Genomic DNA, 21,364 nt, shown 5'->3' on the forward strand with positions numbered 1-21,364 from the left:
TCACGTCAAATAAGCAGTTTAGTTTTTTCTTTAAAAAAAGAACAATAACTTTTTCTTTAAAAAAAGAACAATAACTATAATTGATTCAAATTTCGTGATATCTGCAAATTAGTGATATAAATGGTGGCACGTTATGAAGTGTTGTCACCGACTTCGTAAAATTTTAACGTGTTGTTAAAGGTTATTAGTTGAAAGCAATTAATTGATGTAAAAGATGATTCCTTTTATAACTGTTGTTCAGAACTTCTCAGAGCCATATTTAAACCCACCGTACAGTATGGTTTCCATCCTTTATAAACAACAGGATTTGGTTAAACTAGTCGCAGCCTCAGAACGCGCTGATTGCGAACCGTGCCGCCTCTGAATTGTGGCTCGCTGACTACTATAGATCAGCCGGCTGTGTTAGCGATCAAATTCCAAGTGTTTGACTATTGCACCGTTTAATTTCAAACAGTACCAGAACGAAAACAGGCGAAGATGTACAGCATGTAGGCGGCGATTGGAGTTGATAGCACTCTTGACTATGAGCCGAGTGGTTCTGGGTTCCAGTCCAATTTCAAAGATTTGATTACTGAAATCCACGTCAGTGTAGCGCTGAAGAGTTACTGTCGAGGTGTAAAATGAAGTCTCCGGCTACTCCAGCCGCTGAAGATAAAAGATTACGGCTGTATTTGAGAGATGAGCGATGAGCGAGGTGGGGGTGGGGGCGGGGGAGTTTTGCCTGGTACCCTAACTGATGTCTGGCCATTGCCACATTGTTTTGCGTGGGAGCTTGCCTTGCATAGTCTGGTCGCAGTATTTCTTACAAAGCGATAACTTCAAAAAGTGCCTGGCTGGTTTTAATCTGCTTTGGGAGAGCGAACCGCGCTGTACAAATGCAACGAAAAAATGCTGGAAATATTGGTCAGATCAGACAGCATCTCTGGAGAGAGAGCCAGTGCTAACCTATCAATAACTTCACATGATTTCTGCCTCCCTCTCCACAGAAGCTGCCTGACAGTTTCCCTTCCAAAACTTGACACAATCATCATCCAATGATATCCCTCTGGGCACATCCACTAGGTGAGGGACATCTGGCACCTGGCTGATCTGTTCAATCTGTAAGCTCTATTGCTTTCACTTTGAGTACTGAGAGGCCTTTTAGAAGAGTCTAAAAGCCTCTCTAGTATCCAAACAGGGTCCCCAAAACACCACACAATTGAAAGATAATTGATTTTGACAGTTATTTCTGAATAATGGAGCCAGAAATTACAGCAATTACTTTTTTAGAAATATTTATTGTCAGATGGAATCAGATCATGAATTTAGTTTATCTAAAATGAAGCTACAATAAATCCTTCTCTTGTCAGCTTCATTAAATAGATTTTGAAAACAGACATGAGAACTGATTTCAAAATCATCCTAAAGTGTCCCCTTCCTTCATCCCTGTGATACCTTGACATCATTTGTCATGCTGGGTCATTTCGTCCCATCTTTTAGTGTCTTGCCACATCAATCCTGCAGGGCATGGTAGTGAAATGGTTAAATTATTGGATAAGCAGTTAGAGTTCTGGACCATTGATCCAGGGATATGACTTTGAATCCCTCCACAGCAGTTGAGGAATTTAACTTCAAGTAAATATGGAATTTTAAGTAAAAATAATCTTGCCAGTAATAATCATGGAACTATGGCATTGTCATAAAAGTCATGTTTTGTGAATATTCCTCAGGGAATTAAGTCCATTATTTTTACTAAGTCTGAGATGTGAACCCAGCTTCACCTATGTGGTTCACTATTCCTCTTCTCACCCTGTCTCTTGCACTATTCCTCTTCTCACCCTGTCTCTTGCACTATTCCTCTTCTCACCCTGTCTCTTGCACTATTCCTCTTCTCACCCTGTCTCTTGCAAAAACGCCATCCCCTTCTCGCAATTCCTCCGTCTCCGCCGCATCTGCTCTCAGGATGAGGCTTTTCATTCTAGGACGAGGGAGATGTCTTCCTTTTTTAAAGAAAGGGGCTTTCCTTCCTCCATTATCAACTCTGCTCTTAAACGCATCTCCCCCATTTCACGTACATCTACTCTCACTCCATCCTCCTACCACCCCACTAGGAATAGGGTTCCCCTGGTCCTCACCTACCGCCCCACCAGCCTCCGGGTCCAACATATTATTCTCCGTAACTTCCGCCACCTCCAACGGGATCCCACCACTAAGCACATCCTTCCCTCCCCCCCCCTCTGCATTCCGCAGGGATCGCTCCCTACACAACTCCCTTGTCCATTCGTCCCCCCCATCCCTCCCCACTGATCTCCCTCCTGGCACTTATCCGTGTAAGCGGAACAAGTGCTACACATGCCCTTACACTTCCTCCCTCACCACCATTCAGGGCCCCAAACAGTCCTTCCAGGTGAGGCATCACTTCACCTGTGAGTCGACTGGGGTGATATACTGCGTCCGGTGCTCCCGATGTGGCCTTTTATATATTGGTGAGACCCGACGCAGACTGGGAGACCGCTTTGCTGAACATCTACGCTCTGTCCGCCAGAGAAAGCAGGATCTCCCAGTGGCCACACATTTTTATTCCACATCCCATTCCCATTCTGACATGTCTATCCACGGCCTCCTCTACTGTAAAGATGAAGCCACACTCAGGTTGGAGGAACAACACCTTATATTCCGTCTGGGTAGCCTCCAACCTGATGGCATGAACATTGACTTCTCTAACTTCCGCTAGGCCCCACCTCCCCCTCGTACCCCATCTGTTACTCATTTTTATGCACACATTCTTTCTCTCACTCTCCTTTTTCTCCCTTTGTCCCTCTGAATATACCTCTTGCCCATCCTCTGGGTCACCCCCCCCCCCGCCGTCTTTCTTCCCGGACCTCTTGTCCCATGATCCTCTCGTGTCCCCTTTTGCCTATCACCTGTCCAGCTCTCGGCTCTATCCCTCCCCCTCCTGTCTTCTCCTATCATTTTGCATCTCCCCCTCCCCCTCCAGCTTTCAAATCCCTTACTCACTCTTCCTTCAGTTAGTCCTGACGAAGGGTCTCGGCCTGAAACTTCGACTGCACCTCTTCCTAGAGATGCTGCCTGGCCTGCTGTGTTCACCAGCAACTTTGATGTGTGTCACTTATGTGGTTGATTCTTTTTTTCATTGACAAACTGAACAAAATAAACCCTACTGGCCCTTCAAGCCGTACCACTGAGTAATCCCCTGATTTAATCCTCGCCTAATCACGGAACAATTTGCAATAACCAATTAACCTACCAACTGGCAATCTTTGGACTGTAGGAGGAAACCAGAGCACCAAGGGGAAACTTGTGTGGTCACGGAGAATGTTTCGAATCCTTACAGGCAATGGTGGGAATTGAACCCTAGCAGCCTCTACTGTAAAGCATTTTGCTAACCACTCCAATGCTACCGTGCCATCCAACTGCACCTTTAGTTCAAGGAGAATTAGGGGTAGACAATAAATATCAACTTTACCTGTGACTCAGCATCCGGTGAAATATTTTTAAAATAGCAATAACAATCTAGCATTTTCCCTATTCCAAATCTCCACTACTTTTTTCCATTTCCTTCTTTCTCATCTTAGTATCAAAGTTCAAAGTAAATTTATTATCAAAGTACATATATGTCACCATACGAACCTGAGATTCATTTTTTTTTGTGAGCATATTAGGTAAATCCAGGAAATATAATAGAATCAATGAAAAACCTAACCCCACAGGACAGATAACCAACCAATGTGCAAAAAACAACAAACTGTGCACATGCAAAAAAGAAATAATAATAAATAAAAGAACAATAAATATCAAGAACATGAGATGAAGATTCCTTGAAGGTGAGTCCATAGGTTGTGGCAACAGTTCAGTGATGAGGCGAGTGAAGTTATCCCCTCTGGTTCAAGAGCCTAATGGTGAGGGGTAATAACTGTTCTGGAACCTGGTGGTGTGGGTCCTGAGGCTCCTGTACCTTCTTCCTGACGGCAGCAGAGAGAAGAGAGCATGTCCTGGATGGTGGGGGTCCCCAATAATGGATGCCACTTTCCTATGACAACGGTCCTTGTAGATGTGCTCAGTGGTAAGGAGGGCTTTACCTGTGATGGACTGGGCCACATCTACAACTTTTTGTCGGATCTTCCATTCAAGAGCATTGGTGTTTCCATACCAGGCCCTGATGAACCAGTCAATGTAATTTTCACCATGTATCTATAGAAGTTGGTCAAAAGTTTTAGATGTCATACCAGTTCTTTACAAACCTCTAAGGAGGTTGAGGCACTGCTGTGCTTTCTTTGTAATTGTACTTACATGCTGGGCCCAGGTCAGATCCTCTGAAATGATAACACCGAGGAGTTTAAAGTTGCTGATCCTCTCCATGTCTGATCCCCCCGATGAGGACTCCAGCTTCCTCCTTCTAAAGTCAGTAATCAGCTCTGAAGGGTGGTACCCTTCCACCAGATTTTCCCTCCTATATGCCGATTTGTCACCACCCCTGACTCAGCCAACAGTAGTGGCGTCATCAGCAAACGTCGATACTATCGAATAAAGTTCCATGCCATTGTATATTATGTAGTACGACTCAGGATTTTTCAAGTTTTCATGTACATTTTGCTGGCCACTAGCTCTACTGGAGAATACAGTTTTGTTGCCCCCGAAGTCTCTAGTTTTGCTCAAATGTAAAAAATAAAATGTTTTTACAGTTATATTTAGGTATCATGACAAGAAAATGTGAATAATTTTCAATGCAGGATATATTTTTTTAATTTATCTTTATAAATTACTTTAATTTTACCAAATTTCCTCATCTTTCTGGGCTATATTTCTGTGCATCACGTTTTTCTTGATTCTCATTTCACATTCCTCTACACTTAATTTACATCATTCTATACCAATGCACATTAACCTACATTCTTCAGTTCATTCCCTATTTATATGTAGCATTTGGTATCAATATGTCAACACACAATCTCACTTCATATGACCTTTATAGACATAAAGAATTAGGAATAACACATATAATGATATCTGAAATCACCGTTGTAAATACTTGCTAATCAATATGAGTTCTCACTTGTGCTTCAACCTACTATAAAGTTAACAGTAATTTTCTGGCTCCAGTGTAGAGCATTTCCCATGTTGTTTGATCATTTAGTCTCATGTACAAATCACTCAAAGATATTTGGAATAATTCTGTCAATGTATAATTAATTGATTCCAACAAAAACAAACAATTTGAAGGAATATTTTTGAGAAATTTCTGCTCTAAAACCTTATATTACTTGAATTATGTAAGGCTTAAATTTCTTGGGTGACCTGCCCTGTTACATTAATATATGGTCAGAATTTCAAGATAGCCTCTGAATTAGCATTTTCATATCAAAAATGCATGCTACCCCAATTGCAATATGTTTTTATTTAAATTTCTGAAAAAATGGTATCTCAAAACAATTCTTTATATGGTATCTAGCAAATGTAGAATTAATCAATCCTGTGGTCAGTCCAAGAAAAACATAAGTTCCCTTTTTAATAGTCGGAGAAATATTTCACGTTCAGATTTGACCACTAAAACATCCTGAACAAATATGATACAGAGTTGATTTTTTTTGAAAGAGTATGTACTCTATGTATTGGTGGTTAATAATGAATGAGTGAACTGTTATTGGGACACAAATGGAAACACTTGACTAGATTTCATGAAGCCAAGAATGTTTTCCCAGAGGAACTCACAATTAGTTACCGATCTGCATTCTACCATGTGGGTTTAGATCTCCCAATCATCAAAAGTTCTTGAAATGGATATGCAAAGCCTAGAATAAATTTTTAATGTGGTACTAATTCCTAAGATGAACCAAAAACCTGATTGCAATCTCAGGTGTACGTCTCAGTGGCCTCAATATATCACATAGCTGTCAAATGTTCCGGTTTTGCCCTGGTCACCAACGGCCTCAGTGAGAACATCTCAGTGGCAGTGAGACCTGCTCATTGCTGACAGACACTACTGTGACAGAGATGATTAAAGTGACTCCCGAGGCATTCTTTGAATTGGATTTGTTTTAATTATTTTTAATTCCAGTGATATTAGAATATACTAAATTGAACCAGGACTCCCGTTGAGCTTTTTTACACATGGAAAATATTACAGTACAATGGTGCATTGCTACTGTATAACACCATTTAAAGAAAAGGAGGAGGAAAACAGGCAGAAATACAAATGCCATATTGTAAGGAGCTGAAACAGAAATAAAAGCAAAAGAATAGGCACAAGGAAATAGAAAAAAGTGATGCATTTACAAAAGACAAATTAAAAGTTTGAAAGGAACCCCTCATGCAACCTCTACAAAAAGCAACTTTTTTTTATTTTAATGTATTTCTTTTACCCACGCACAGGAAATTTAAAATCATTTAAATGCAGATAAAGTCTGTAAACTGATTTCTAAGGAAGAAGCCTCCATCAATATTGAAACATATGAATCTGATTAATATATTTTATACACAGTTACTGCATACATTAGTGTTCTTTCGTGCCACTGTCCCTTACTACTATTTTGCCTCCATGTTGATCAGTACATTTCATACTTACAGACACACCTATGCAGTCACAAGTGTGCCTGATCTGTTGAGCTGAAATCCGTTCTTCCCTTAGGAAAAATGCAAACTGTCCTGAAGCATAGTCTAAAGCACAGATTTTCTATGGTATAAAAATTAATATTTTGATTAAAATAATGATCAGCCTGTTAATGGTAAAGTGCCATTCCAGCCAGAGAATATTAAATTCGCATTCTATAAAACGGACTACAGAAACGTAGCCTGTAACCAATGTTCTTGTATTGGTTTTAAAGTGTACAATATTTACTTCCTTATTTCTTTATTATTTTAGAGTAATGATGTCTGAGAAACAATTCAACACTTACAGATCTTGTATTGCTTTTTTCAGTCACCCAATAGATTGATTTTTTCTTAATAAACTATGTATTCCACAGCTGTAAGAGCTGATCGCATGCGTGGAGGTCGAAACAAGTTTGGGCCAATGTACAAGAGGGACAGGGCTCTGAAACAGCAGAAGAAAGCTCTGATCAGAGCAAATGGACTTAAGCTAGAAGCCATGACTCAAGTGATGCAAACAATGCCGACAGACCTGACAATATCTTCTGCTATCCAGAACATCCATTCAGCTTCAAAAGGCCTACCTCTAAACCATCCTGCCTTGCCTCCAGCAGACTATGACCGAAGCCCATTTGTCACATCTCCAATTAGTATGGCGATGCCAACTCATGGCAGTCTGCAAGGCTATCAGACCTATAGTCCTTATCCAAGTCGTACTATCAAGTCAGAATATCCCGACCCTTACACTAGCTCGCCAGAATCTCTAATGGGCTACTCTTATATGGACACCTATCCATCCAGCTCTCCATCTAGTATCCCACATCTTATAGTGGAACTCTTGAAGTGTGAACCAGATGAACCGCAAGTGCAGGCGAAGATCCTGGCCTACCTGCAGCAAGAACAGGCAAGCAGGGGAAAACATGAAAAGCTCAACACTTTTGGGCTTATGTGTAAGATGGCAGATCAAACCCTGTTCTCTATTGTTGAATGGGCCCGAAGCAGTATATTCTTCAGAGAACTTAAGGTATGGCAATAATTTTGTATTGTAATTGTATGTCAGTGCATCTGAGAGAAATAGAGAATTGAGGCAGCTATGATATAGTAACAGTGCAACACCCGCATTTTTATCAGGCAAGTTTCTATTTCTAGGAAAGCCATTGTAGTAGATTTCCATCTGTGCCATTTGGGTATAAGTTATCACCTTGGACATGATGCTGCATGGGAAATCAGGAGGTAAAGACTGTGCACCCTTGTAAACAAATGGAACAGAAATCAAAACAAATCAAAATATAAACAGCACCCTATCAATAAATCATAACTCCCGAAACCCGACAACACTAGTTTCCCATTCTGAGATTTATATCAATGTATAATGTATATGGAATAGCTGAAACATGAAGTTAATTTTATAGTTGTATAGTGATAAATTTAAATTTGTTTGTTTGTTTGTTGCCACATCTACTTTTCACTATGGCCATTAAGTGAGAAATATATACATTCTATATTTTACATATTGTCCGCTATCAGACTCAATTCATATTAGAAATAGAATTTGCTTAAGTTAGCTATTAAAAGTCATCACTTCAAAGTGCATAAACAAAATTAGGTATAAGTTCCCCACTAATAATCAAACTTTCATTACTTTTAAAAATAATGGACATAGATTTTATATTTGTAAAGAAAAAGTTTTCTAATTAGGATGTTCATTTGAAAAACGAAACATTCTGAAATGTCTGATTTCATATTTTGAGGATAATTTATCATGACAATTTTCAATTGTGTGGTCCTGAAAAATTCTTAGTTCTAGCTATTTTATATTATTCATGACTGAAGAAAAGTACATTTGAAAAACGGGCATTTTGATATTTTCAACTTTTTGTGCAGAATTGTAGTGCATGAGCAAGACATTCTGTGTGGTCAACATTATAATTTAGTAAACCTTGGAAGTTATGATCTTTCATTCGATTCAGTGCCTATGACTCAGGTCTAACTACAAAAGGAAATCTCCCTGGTCGGCTGCAGAAAGATTGCCACATTAAAATAGATGTCACGAATGATCAGACTTTCTAGAAAAATTAGTTGTGGATCCTTTTCAAAATAGTGTGTGCTTAAATAATGTAATAAAAGTGTATGTACAGTATATGTAGGTAAGGCTTGAATTTTTTGGGGTCAATTTGGGTGGAGGTCTTTATTTCGCCATTACCTTTGGTAAAATTGGGTTGCTAAAACAATTTGGCAACTGCTTCAATTATGATAAATTGCAACTAAATTAATAATAGCCATTAAATAATATCTGCATGTCCAAAGTCATCCATTGCCACTGTATTGTTACCAATCAGTTGTTTTTTAACTATGGAATTACCAAGTCAGGTCTAAGACAAGCCTACTTTATGTTCACAAACAATGTAATTGGTCTGTAGTTTATGGACATTATCGCATCATAAAAGTATTAACAACATGGGGATTTATCATTGTAAGGAGCAAGAAACAAATTTTTAAAGTAGGTTTTCAGGAGTGCTTTTCAGTAATCATCAAGAAAAAACCTAAAACTTCAGATCCTACATGTCTACCGGTTATTTAAACCATTCATTAAACCTCCTTGTGGCTAATCTTTTGGGGGAAGCTCTGAGCTATTATAGAATGACACAGATGATAAGATACAGGCATCCTGGTTTTACAATTAGTTTTAATGTCTTTGTTTTCAAAACAAAACAGGCTCTGACTCATTATCACTCATTTTAGTCAATATGTGTAACAACAAAGCACATAAGGACATTGCAACAATACGCAGCGGGTGTGTTCTGGTGATTAATGACAGGCTAGCTGTAATTCCAGATCACACCAGATTTTAGAATTTATATATCAAAGCAATTTTTTTTAACGTTCTTCCTTGTTAAAAGAACCTAATGATGTTGGCCATGACTCAGGGAATCATTTCCTGAGTTTTGAGTCAACAGCCATAGGTTCAACTTCTCCGGGGGATCTCCAAGACATAATGTTCAAAGCAAAGTGGTAGAGTACTGTACTGTTCGTGATGTTGCATGGGGTTTTGTCCTTTTGAAAATCAAAGGTCTTTGTTCGTTGTTGTAAGAAGACTTAATTCTTTAAATTCTTGACAATTAAAGGTATTATTTGTTTCCTCCGTAGACCAGATGCCCAAATGACCTTGTGACCCCTCATTGATAATATTTCTTATGTAATATCTAGTCTCTGATCACAAGTAACAAGAAAATTGCTACTGAATCGTATAATAAGTGATCATCTTTTCAGTGAAATATCATCCCTCAGTTATACAAGTTAGTTTATCATCTGTATAGTTTCCCTACAATAATGAAAAGCTCGAGTTCTTATTTCCCACTTGCACCAGCATTTAAAATATGAATAATAAATCATATTAAAGGCTAAAAGCAATGGACCTCCATACACAGAAGGTAACTGAGTTATATCAAGAAGCATGGGGCAATAGTAACAATACCTCAATCAATTCTCATTGCTGACCCCCATTAATGTGGGCCAGGCAAGATGCCAGAGCTACTTGTACAACTCTTGGACAGTTCAACATTTGGGAAGGAAGGAAATCTGGCCAGGAATAACTCAATCAACCTCTAGCAGCCTATTAAAGGGAATAGGTGAAATAAAGTTGAAAAGGCCATCAAGAGAATAGCAGATTGCAATGGAAATGTTAAGAGAAGTCTGTTTAGTTAAACTAGTACAAATGTATGGATAGAAAAATATCATTTTAAGATGAACTCCACTTTAATTCACCCGAACCTTGCATAATATACAAACAGCTGCGTTTCAAGCTGCACTACCCAATGTTTAGCAGCAAGTCAAGAAAAAAATGGCAGCAACACCGACTGCAAAACATCTTTGGGCCCCCGTGTTGCATCACCTGAGTCTGATGTGAATATGTTATGTAGGTGCTCACCTGTTTGAAACAGTTTTTCCTATTTGACTAATTAAATAAATCCAGCAGCTGTTTTTTCTTTTGTTGATTCTGTCTCTAATACCCATAAATCAACAAGAACATGTTAAAAATCAGACTTCTCACTCAACTTCTGGCTATTGGATTGCTCATCAGCTCCCTAGGGAGATGGCTGGCTACTTATTAAGGGAAATATATAAAATAATCTGTGTGCAAGGCATTATCAATGTCAATTTTTCTCTGTTGTCAAGTAACTTTAAGCTTCACGTTATAACCAACTCCAGTCTGCTAAAAAAAAAGACAATTACAGTTTATAATGAATGCTCTATACATACAGTGCATGAGCATTTTTGGCAAGCTTTTAATCACTGTGTGTGAAAGGATCACTATGATTTGATCAAACTGAGACGGGCTACAAAATTGACACCAATGAATTTCTTTCTGAGTATGATCCAAAACCCTGTCCTGTAGTTCAAAGTACAAGGACAGTCCTTTCTTACTACTAAAAAAAAGTTTGAGCCTATTTTCTTGCATCATTCCTAATCTTATAACCATATAACCATATAACAATTACAGCACGGAAACAGGTCATCTCAGCCCTTCTAGTCTGTGCTGAACTCTTACTCTATCCTATCCCCACCGACCTGCACTCAGCCCATAACCCTCCATTCCTTTCCTGTCCATATATCCTGTCCATATAAACGACGACATCGAACCTGCCTCAACCACTTCTGTTGGAAGCTCATTCCGCACAGCTACCACTCTCTGAGTAAAGGAGTTCCCCCTCATGTTACCCCTAAACTTTTGTCCTCTAATTCTCAACCCAAGCCCTCTTGTTTGAATCTTCCCCACTCTCAATGGAAAAAGTCTAACCACGTCAACTATATCAATTCCCCTCATAATTTTAAATACCTCTATCAAGCCTCCCCTTTTACCTGTATGCCCTATTTTGATTACTTCTACCAAAATGTAGCACCTCACATTTTTCAGCATTAAACTGCATCCGCCTCTACTGTAGTCAGATCAAAAGGAAGCCTGAACACTGTGTGACTAGGCATAGCTCAAATGCCATCTATAAATTTGCTGATGATACAACCATTGTTGGTAAAATCTCAGATGGAGTTGGGAGGGCTCACAGGAGTGAGATATATCAGCTAGTGGAGTGGTGTTTCAGCAACAACCTGGCACTCAATATCAGTAAGGTGAAAGAGCTGATTGTGGACTTCAGGAAGGGTAAGATGATGGAGCATGAACCAATCCTCATAGAGGGATCAGAAGAGGAGAGAGTAAACAATTTGAAAATCCTATATGTCAATATCGCTGAGGATCTGACGTACCAAAATATTGATGTAGCTATAAAGAAAACAAGACAGTGGCTATATTTCATGGTGAGGAGATCTGGTTTGTTTCCTAAAACACTCGAAAACCTCTATAGATGTATAGTGGAGAGCATTCTGACAGGCTGCATTACTGTCTGGTATGGCGGGGGGTGCTACCACACAGAACTGAAAGAAGCTACAAAAAGTTGTAAAATGAGTCAACTCTATCTTGGGCACTAGCCTCTGTAGTATCCAAGACATCTTCAAGGAGTGGTGCCTCCGAAAGGGGGCTTCCATTATTAAGGACCCCCATCACCCAAGGACCCTCTTCTCATTGTTACCATCAAGAAGGAGGTGCAGAAGCCTGAAGGCATATACTTAGCAAACAGCTTCTGCCATACAATTCCTAAATGGATATTGAACCCATGAAAACTACTTCACTTTTTTAAATATATATCATTTCTGTTTTGCACTCTTTTAAATCTAACTATTTAATATACATATGTACTTACTGTAATTGATTCACTTATTTATTAATTTCTATATTATCATGTATTACATTGTACTGCTGCTGCAAAGTTAACACATTTCATTACACATGCTGGTGTTAATAAACCTGATTCTGAAATCAGGTTTTATTTCACAATGAAACTGGACACCAAACTTTGAGGTTTTTCCTTTCCCCAAACCAAGCCCCTTGGTCATAACGGCAATATCTACTAAGCATGACCAGTTGTACTTTTATGGCAGCTAAACAGTATCAGTGAGCAACCTAGTGCCATTTATTCACTTGTCACCCTCAGATGAAACAATTGTTACTTTAACATTGCTTCCACTTCTGATGCAGCATGTGCTCCCAGATCTCTTTGACTGGTGCAAAACAGAACGACAAAGAGTGCTTGCATTTCATGTTAAATATTGATAGGCAGGAATTGGCAATGAAAAGTATCAAGCTTATTAGAACAGCTTTTGATACTTTGTTCAGTGAACACCAGCAGCGATAAAGATTTGTAATTTTGTTAATGATACTAGTTCCTGCTCCTTCGGGACTTGCCTAGTCCAGTTTTTCAACCCAAATGACAGAGCTGTGCAAAAGTCTTGGGCATATATATAGCTAAGTCTTCTGCGCAATACTGTATCTATCAATGTGAAGTGGAGAGCTAAATCTGGCAGGAGCAAAGGATGTTGGGAATGGTGAGGATGGAGCAACATGGGAGGGGAGCGGTGTGGGACACATGACAGAGGAGTGCTAAGGCAGGAGTTGGTGCAGGTGCAAATACACCCAGCCTTGAGACAACAGGCAAGATCAGTTGATTCCAAACAAGTGCTTTATTAATCATTACAGAATGTCTCTCTGGTGCATTCTGCTCCCTCCTCTCTCCTTTCCCCTTTTCTCAACTCTCAGTCCACCTTAGAAACCCATATCAGAATCAGGTTAATCATCACTCACATACATCATAAAATTTGTTTTTTTCTTGTGGCAGCAGTACAGTGCAATACATAAAATTACAACAATACTGTGTAAAAATCTTAGGCATCCTAGCTATATATACATGCCTAAAACTATTGCACAGTATTGTATTTCTGTAACATGTTGAATTAAGCACATCAGTATATGGAGAATGATTTCCTGACAATATTAGGTTTACCCCAGATTCCTTTCTATACCACTAGTGACCTCATTAAAATTCTCCTCCCTACCTCTGCCTGGCCAACAACCATGGTTTCTTCAGTTTCCTCATACTTTTTGTCCTCATGATATGGCGGCATTGCATTAGTTTACACAGGACACTGAGAGAAGGTGTGGAGCTTAACATATTATGATAGGAGCAGACAAGAGAAAATCTGCAGATGCTGGAAATCCAAGCAACACACACAAAATGCTGGAGAAACTCAGCAGGCCAGGCAGCATCTATGGAAAAGAGTACAGTTGACATCTTGGGCCAAGATCCTTCATCACTCTGACTCCTCATCTTTATTCCCAGTCCTGATTGAGAGTCTCGGCCCGAAACGCCAACTGTACCCTTTTCGATAGATGCTGCCTGGCCTGCTGAGTTCCTCCAGCATTTTGTGCATGATGGAACAGCATTGAATAGGGCAGTTTTCTTCTTCAAGAAAACCTGCTTCACCAATTTGTGATACTGATGTACAGCTAACATTTAAAATTGTGTTCGCTCCTTTCAAATGCTATGATTCCTCCACTGTATGCAAGGAACTGAAAAGGAAGTACAACAATATCATGTGTTGGTTTTTGGTCATGTGACAAAATAATGCTGCATGTTGAAGCCGGTCCCGTATCTGATCACCACACAGCCTAGAAGAATTGTTTTTAACTTACCGGCACTTGGATTCAATGCTGCTCAGAATTAGTATCATCCTCTCTTACCAATTTTTTTTCTCTGACATTTGGGTTGGATATTAAATCTGCTTACGCAAATAATTTAAAATATTTTCTACTTTGGAATATTTTTTACCAATGCTCCTCTACTGCCAGGATGAGGCCACACTCAGGTTGGAGGAACAACACCTCAGATTCCATCTGGAACATCAATTTCTCTAATTTCTGGAAATTTCTCCTTCTTCCCCTTCGTTCTTTTTCCATTCCCCATTCCGGTTCCCCTCCTATCCCCTTTGCTTCGCCTCACCTGGCCATCACCTTTCTTCCATAGTCCACTTTCCTTTCCTAACACATTTCTTCTCCTCCTACCCTTCACCGCTTCTACCTACCATCTCCCAGCTTTTTGCGTAACCCACCTTTCCCCAAACTGGTTTCATCTATTACCTGTCAGCTTATGTTCTGTGCCCAATGAAGCAGTGGAGGCTACCTCATTAAATATATTTAAGACAAAGTTAGATAGATCTTTGCATTGTAGAGGAATTAAGGGTTATGGGGAAAAGGTAGGTAGGTGGAGATGTCCATGGCCAGATTAGCCATGATCTTATTGAATGGCGGAGCAGGGTCAACAGGCCTGATGGCCTACTCCTGCTCCCATTTCTTACGTTCTTATACTCCTTCCCCTCCCCCTACCTTCTTAGGCTGGCCTCTTCAGCCTTCCTTTCCATTCCTGATTAAGGCCCTTAGCCCAAAACACTGACTGTTAATTCCCTTCCATAGATGCTGCCTGACTTGATGAGTTCCTGCAGCATTTTGCGCATGTTTCTCAAGATTTCCAGTATCTGCAGAATCTCTTGTGTTTATTATTTCCATTATAATTTTTGCAGGACTGAAACTAATAACCTTCTTATAACAGAACTGTATGTGTGAACTGATAATATTTCATTGAAGGAACCATGTATTTGGCACCTGAGTGACTAGAAAAAGCAACTGCATATCTGCTTCAAAAATCCACTTGAGGGACTATAGTGTTAACAGTGCATGCACTGAAAAGAAGTACAAATTAAACTGTGTGAATTCGATGTCAGATCAACAATGGGAAGCAAAATAAAAAAAGGAAGAGAGATTGGATTAAAAAAAGAGAAAAGAGGCAGCAGGAAGAATCTTTATTTATTTGATTTCAATGTTTTATAATCCCTTGAATTCAAATCTGAAGGAATGAGACTCTGCAGTAATTAATTTTTAGTACCAGTGATTATCTGAAAGTAATAAGTGCTAATTTCATTGTTAAAAGTATACTCAGACTGAGGTGGACAAGGCAATTTTCAGCAATGAGGTTAGTGTGTAGATTGTGCATCTTCAGTACAGTTGATTCACTCCTTTGGCAAGGCAGAGAGCAAGGTGCGATTTTCTCAAAAATAATGGCTTCTGAGACAGTAAATTTTGGATTTCAGCAATAAGCCACAAATTTGTCCTTCTCTGAAGTCGCTGCAGGATTTGAGCATAAATACTACCAATTGCCATTAGGCTCACTGCTATTTTGAGAAGAAATCACGTCTAATTAAGTTCATGGTGCATTTTGTGCACTCCCTACTTGGACAAGTACGGTCTTACCTGCACCCAGGCTGAGGGCGAGCGTTATGATCTCTCGAGTGCCAGATTCACGGACTATAGCATCACGTCATGAGCTCTGCAAGCCTGTGCATCTGTATTTTGTCTTACCTAAAGTCGTTAAGCCCTTCTGCTTTCTGCTTAATCTTGTTAAGTTTATTTTGACTGGCATGGGTTTTCTGCATACTCTGATTATTTAAAGTGGACCCCCAGTTAGCGATTATGGTCCTTTATGTTTTGAGAGTGATTCTTCTGGCGGTGTCGCATGGTCGAGCCACCAATGTTCTGCTGCAATTCCTATGAATAAACTCTTGTTTCTGTCTCTACATGGGAGTGTGTCGTTCCTCCACATCTGAGTTCAGTTGTTAGTCAGAGCGCAGCATGACCCTTCACTTCTGCTCTTCGGAGGCTTTAACTTAACCTGCTATTGTCAAAACCTCAATAGATCTACTGAGTCCTCCTATTTTCCACTTTGCTGACGTTGTTATAGTGCAAGACTGCTGATCTCAAGCATGTCCTTCTAGTTATTCTTACATAGCTCTACGATAACCTATAATTTACAAATTAGATAGCCTTATTTTACATTCTCCAATATTATAGGGGAGATGTATATAATGTTATAATATTACCTAGGTCAGTGACAACCCAATTGTGTCACAAATAATTAATTGGCTTTCTTATAGGAGAGATCAGGAAAGTACAGCATTGTTAATGCCCTCATCGCTATAGGTAACCCAGCTTTCTTATGCCCTGAAACTCACTTTGGAAACCATTCCATGCACCTACCTACCTGCATTCCATCCCTTGAAAGCCTTTCTGCTGCTAGAACTTATAGATATTGATCCAAATTCACTTTAACTTTTAGCAATAATTGGAATTGGAACTTGAAGGTTAAAACAGGACTTCAGAGACCTGTTGGCATAAGTGCAGCTCTTTCCCTGTGAACTACGTGGTCATGATTCTGTGCTGAGGGTCTAATGTAAGTACACGTTGTTGGAGACTTAAATCTATTTGGCAGTTCTGAAGGTGTACAATTAGGAGATCTTACAAAAAAGATCTTGAATTTCAGAAAGGGAAAATAACACCTTTTTCCAAAAGTATACAGCATATGGGAGAAAACTTGTAAGAATCTACATTTAAAAATCATGTCAAATCTTGAACTGCGAAAACACTTTGGACATTGTGCTAGTGTTTGTCTGTTGAAAATTCTTATAAATTCATACATAAAGGGGGATATTTTATAAAAAGAAAGTGAAAAGATGCCAGTTGGCTGGTTCTAGAATCCAGTAAGCTCCTCTGTATGCTGACTGCTTCCTGAACTGAATGGCTTTCTGGGAACACAGATCAAAGTTGCTGGTGAACGCAGCAGATTTCTGGGAGTCTGGCTAAAACAATCTGCTCAATGGATATAAACCAACAAAGTAGAACCAGCCAAGCCACTAAGCTATAATTGTTACACTTATTTGCATTCTTTGCAGATTATTTATGGAAGCTCCAATTGGTTCCTCTTTGGTTCTTCTAACTGGAATTCCAAGGACTGCATTCTACTTAAAACTACACTGATAAAGAGAATGCACAATTCTCCTTCTGTTACAGCATCTTAGGATGTGCAAACAGACACACTGTGTGTTCTTCCTGCACATTTGTTACAATGTGACAGCATCGTTGGACTAGGGAAGCACGGAAAATGTATGGCACAAAAGGGGACCATTTGGCCAATTGTATCTGTGCTGGTCAAAAAGGACTCAACCTTTTTGTGCCAGGTTCATTGTCCTACAAGTCACAGCTCTTCGGGTATTGTTTTAAGTACTGTTTAAATGTACAAATCTTTCAACTTCTGCCATCTTATCAGACAGTGAGTCCCAGATCCCTACCATCCTCTGAGTAAAAAAAAAGTCATCTTCTCCCCATTTATCCTTCTAATTTACATCATTCATATTTGATGATGATTAACATCATCAGAATTATTCATTATCCTATAATGTACTGGTGCTCTCTGCCGGCTTGGAGAAACATTAAATGGGTGATCATCTAAACCACCTTTAAAAAGTAGAATTGAATCCTTCAAAGTGCAAAAATTACAAGGGGATTTGGATGTGCAAATAGGAGACACTGCTGACGATTACAACGGGGATATTAACTAAAAGAGTTCCGATTTTAAGATTGTTGACCAAAGATCCAAAGGGGAATTGAGATACTTTGATGTTACACAATGGTTTGGAATGGACATTGTTAGTAGAAGAAGGTTCAATATTAATATTGCAAAGGGAATTGGATAAATTCTTAATGAAGAAATGAAATGAGCGCAGGTAGAGGCCAGAGGAATGCGTATGCCCTTCAAACACTAAGCACAGATACAAAAGAGTGAAAGACCTTAAATCTCATGGAACGGTTGCTGCTGTTAATGTTTAATATCGGTAGGACCGTTTGACATAAATAATGCCGTCCCTTGCTACATCAAGACATAACCCTACAAGGGCAGCATGGTACAGCAGCCGTTAACATAATGCTTTACAATGCCATTGACTGGGGTTTGATTCATGCCACTGTCTGTAAGGAGTCTACACGCTCTCCCTCTGACTACATGGGTTTCCTCCAGAATCTCTGCTCTGCTTTCCTCCCATCTTCCAATAGGTTAGTAACTTGTGGGCAGGCTGTGTTGGCACCGGGAGCATGGTGACACTTGTGAGCTGCCCCCAGAATGTATTCGGTCCATGTTAGTCATTGAAAAACACAACACGTTTCATTGTATGTTTCTATGTACACATGACAAATAAAGCTCATCTTTTTTTTTCTCTTTTAAAATCTTTCTTTTAACGTTTGTTAATTCTGTAAGTTGCTTGTTCTGAGCTTCCACGGCAGTGTATTTTGGTTTCTTTTAGTACCAGTTATCTTGCTGCTGCCCAGCAATCTCCTTCTCTTTCATTACCTTCGCTGGACTGCAGGAAAGAGCAATTGCACAAAAATCATTGTCTTTATCACCATCAACCCACCTCCCTTCTCTCACTCCACCCATCCCATTTCTTCCCCCTCCCACACACCAGAAGGCCCACAGTAAACAGTCAGACTGTTCTGCTTACCTCCACAGGTATTGTCAGATGTGACCTTGGAAAATAAAGAAATGGAAACAGATAAATTATTACAATCTCCTTCTGGCAAGAGCTGCTTTCAGTTCTTGAGTTGTTCTCATCTGCAATCGATCCTCCTCATTTGAAAACAGCCACTTTTCCCAGAGCACCACAGTAACACTATATTCCCAGCACAGATGTTTCTGATTGAATTGTAGATGGTTCAGCTGGAGTTTGGAATTATATTTACTTTTGTAGGTACTTGACTTGCGAGTCTTCTAGCTTGGATGTTTCCGTTCCTGTCTCTTACAGTGGTTAATGCAAAGTTAATGTATTTGTCAGCTGCCTTCAAGCTTGCAGATATTGATCAAAATTCATTTTACCTCCCAGCAATATTTGGAATTTGTTACCCTAACTAAAAGGATAAAGCAGGGTTTTGGTTGGAGGTGGATGGACTTTCTCACTGATAAGGTTTTCCCCGAATATTGGTAATTTCAGATGGGTTAACGTAACAGGGAGGTGGTCTATTCTACTTCTGTGACCAAGCGCTTATTGGACAGCTTAATGATATTATTGACTGGCATTTTTTACCTGTTCATTTAGTGCTCATTATCCATATCCAGACCTTTTTTGTAATCATTATATAGGTACTTCTGTGAGCATAATTCATCTGGCACCATTAATTTGTCACAATTTTCTTCTAAAAATTGTCTCAATTTTATTTTCTTTATCTGTACTCTATTCACAATTAATCTCCTCTTACCCTATACCTTTTTTTCTTCCCTAACCTTGTCTATCATCATGGCTATCAGTGGCAATGATATATTTTGCTCACTCCTCTATTTGTTGTAGTCCGTTAGGTAGAGCAAGGTTATTTCATTGATGAAATGCATCCTTCCTGTCTGCCCTTCCTTCCAGCTACAACATGTTGGTGCTCAGCCTTTTGGGAAGATCCTTAGCACAATTACCTCAATCTAGAATCTGAATTTGGATTACCACAAGTGCTTCAGCTCCTCCACTGGAATGGGGCCATTTTGACTCTCTACCCTTACCTATAGTTGGGATTGTTGAGAGGAAATTACAATGTGTAAGAGACAGGCAACATACATCAAAGTTACTGGTGAACGCAGCAGGCCAGGCAGCACCTGTAGGAAGAGGTGCAGTCAACGTTTCAGGCCGAGACCCTTCGTCAGGACTAACTGAAGGAAGAGTGAGTAAGGGATTTGAAAGTTGGAGGGGGAGGGGGAGATCCAAGATGATAGGAGAAGACAGGAGGGGGAGGGATAGAGCCGAGAGCTGGACAGGTGATAGGCAAAAGGGGATACGAGAGGATCATGGGACAGGAGGTCCGAGAAGAAAGACGGGGGGGGGGTGACCCAGAGGATGGGCAAGAGGTATATTCAGAGGGACAGAGGGAGAAAAAGGAGAGTGAGAGAAAGAATGTGTGCATAAAAATGAGTAACAGATGGGGTACGAGGGGGAGGTGGGGCCTTAGCAGAAGTTAGAGAAGTCGATGTTCATGCCATCAGGTTGGAGGCTACCCAGACGGAATATAAGGTGTTGTTCCTCCAACCTGAGTGTGGCTTCATCTTTACAGTAGAGGAGGCCGTGGATAGACATGTCAGAATGGGAATGGGATGTGGAATTAAAATGTGTGGCCACTGGGAGATCCTGCTTTCTCTGGCGGACAGAGCGTAGATGTTCAGCAATGCGGTCTCCCAGTCTGCGTCGGATCTCGCCAATATATAAAAGGCCACATCGGGAGCACCGGATGCAGTATATCACCCCAGTCGACTCACAGGTGAAGTGATGCCTCACCTGGAAGGACTGTTTGGGGCCCTGAATGGTGGTAAGGGAGGAAGTGTAAGGGCATGTGTAGCACTTGTTCCGCTTACAAGGATAAGTGCCAGGAGGGAGATCAGTGGGGAGGGATGGGGGGGACGAATGGACAAGGGAGTTGTGTAGGGAGCGATCCCTGCGGAATGCAGAGAGAGGGGGGGAGGGAAAGATGTGCTTAGCGGTGGGATCCCGTTGGAGGTGCCGGAAGTTACGGAGAATAATATGTTGGACCCGGAGGCTGGTGGGGTGGTAGGTGAGGACCAGGGGAACCCTATTCCTAGTGGGGTGGTAGGAGGATGGAGTGAGAGCAGATGTACGTGAAATGGGGGAGATGCGTTTAAGAGCAGAGTTGATAATGGAGGAAGGAAAGCCCCTTTCTTTAAAAAAGGAAGACATCTCCCCCGTCCTAGAATGAAAAGCCTCATCCTGAAAGCAGATGCGGCGGAGACGGAGGAATTGCGAGAAGGGGATGGTGTTTTTGCAAGAGACAGGGTGAGAAGAGGAATAGTCCAGATAGCTGTGAGAGTCAGTAGGCTTATAGTAGACATCAGTGGATAAGCTGTCTCCAGAGACAGAGACAGAAAGATCTAGAAAGGGGAGGGAGGTGTCAGAAATGGACCAGGTAAACTTGAGGGCAGGGTGAAAGTTGGAGGCAAAGTTAATAAAGTCAACGAGTTCTGCA

The 21,364-nt window shown here is 40.3% G+C and overlaps 1 protein-coding gene across 9 annotated transcripts in view; it reads left to right on the forward strand.

Moving 5' to 3' along the window:
- nr5a2 (nuclear receptor subfamily 5, group A, member 2) overlaps positions 1 to 21,364 on the forward strand; it is a 205,718-nt gene that overhangs the window by 10,657 nt on the left and 173,697 nt on the right. For all 9 annotated transcript variants that reach the window (XM_063063887.1, XM_063063896.1, XM_063063895.1 and 6 more), the window contains one exon: positions 6,963 to 7,609. In XM_063063887.1, the coding sequence (XP_062919957.1) occupies positions 6,963 to 7,609 (647 nt within the window). The remainder of the gene's footprint in view (positions 1 to 6,962; positions 7,610 to 21,364) is intronic.

This window comes from Mobula hypostoma, chromosome 12 (assembly GCF_963921235.1).
Source record: "Mobula hypostoma chromosome 12, sMobHyp1.1, whole genome shotgun sequence".
Lineage (NCBI taxonomy): Eukaryota > Metazoa > Chordata > Chondrichthyes > Myliobatiformes > Myliobatidae > Mobula > Mobula hypostoma.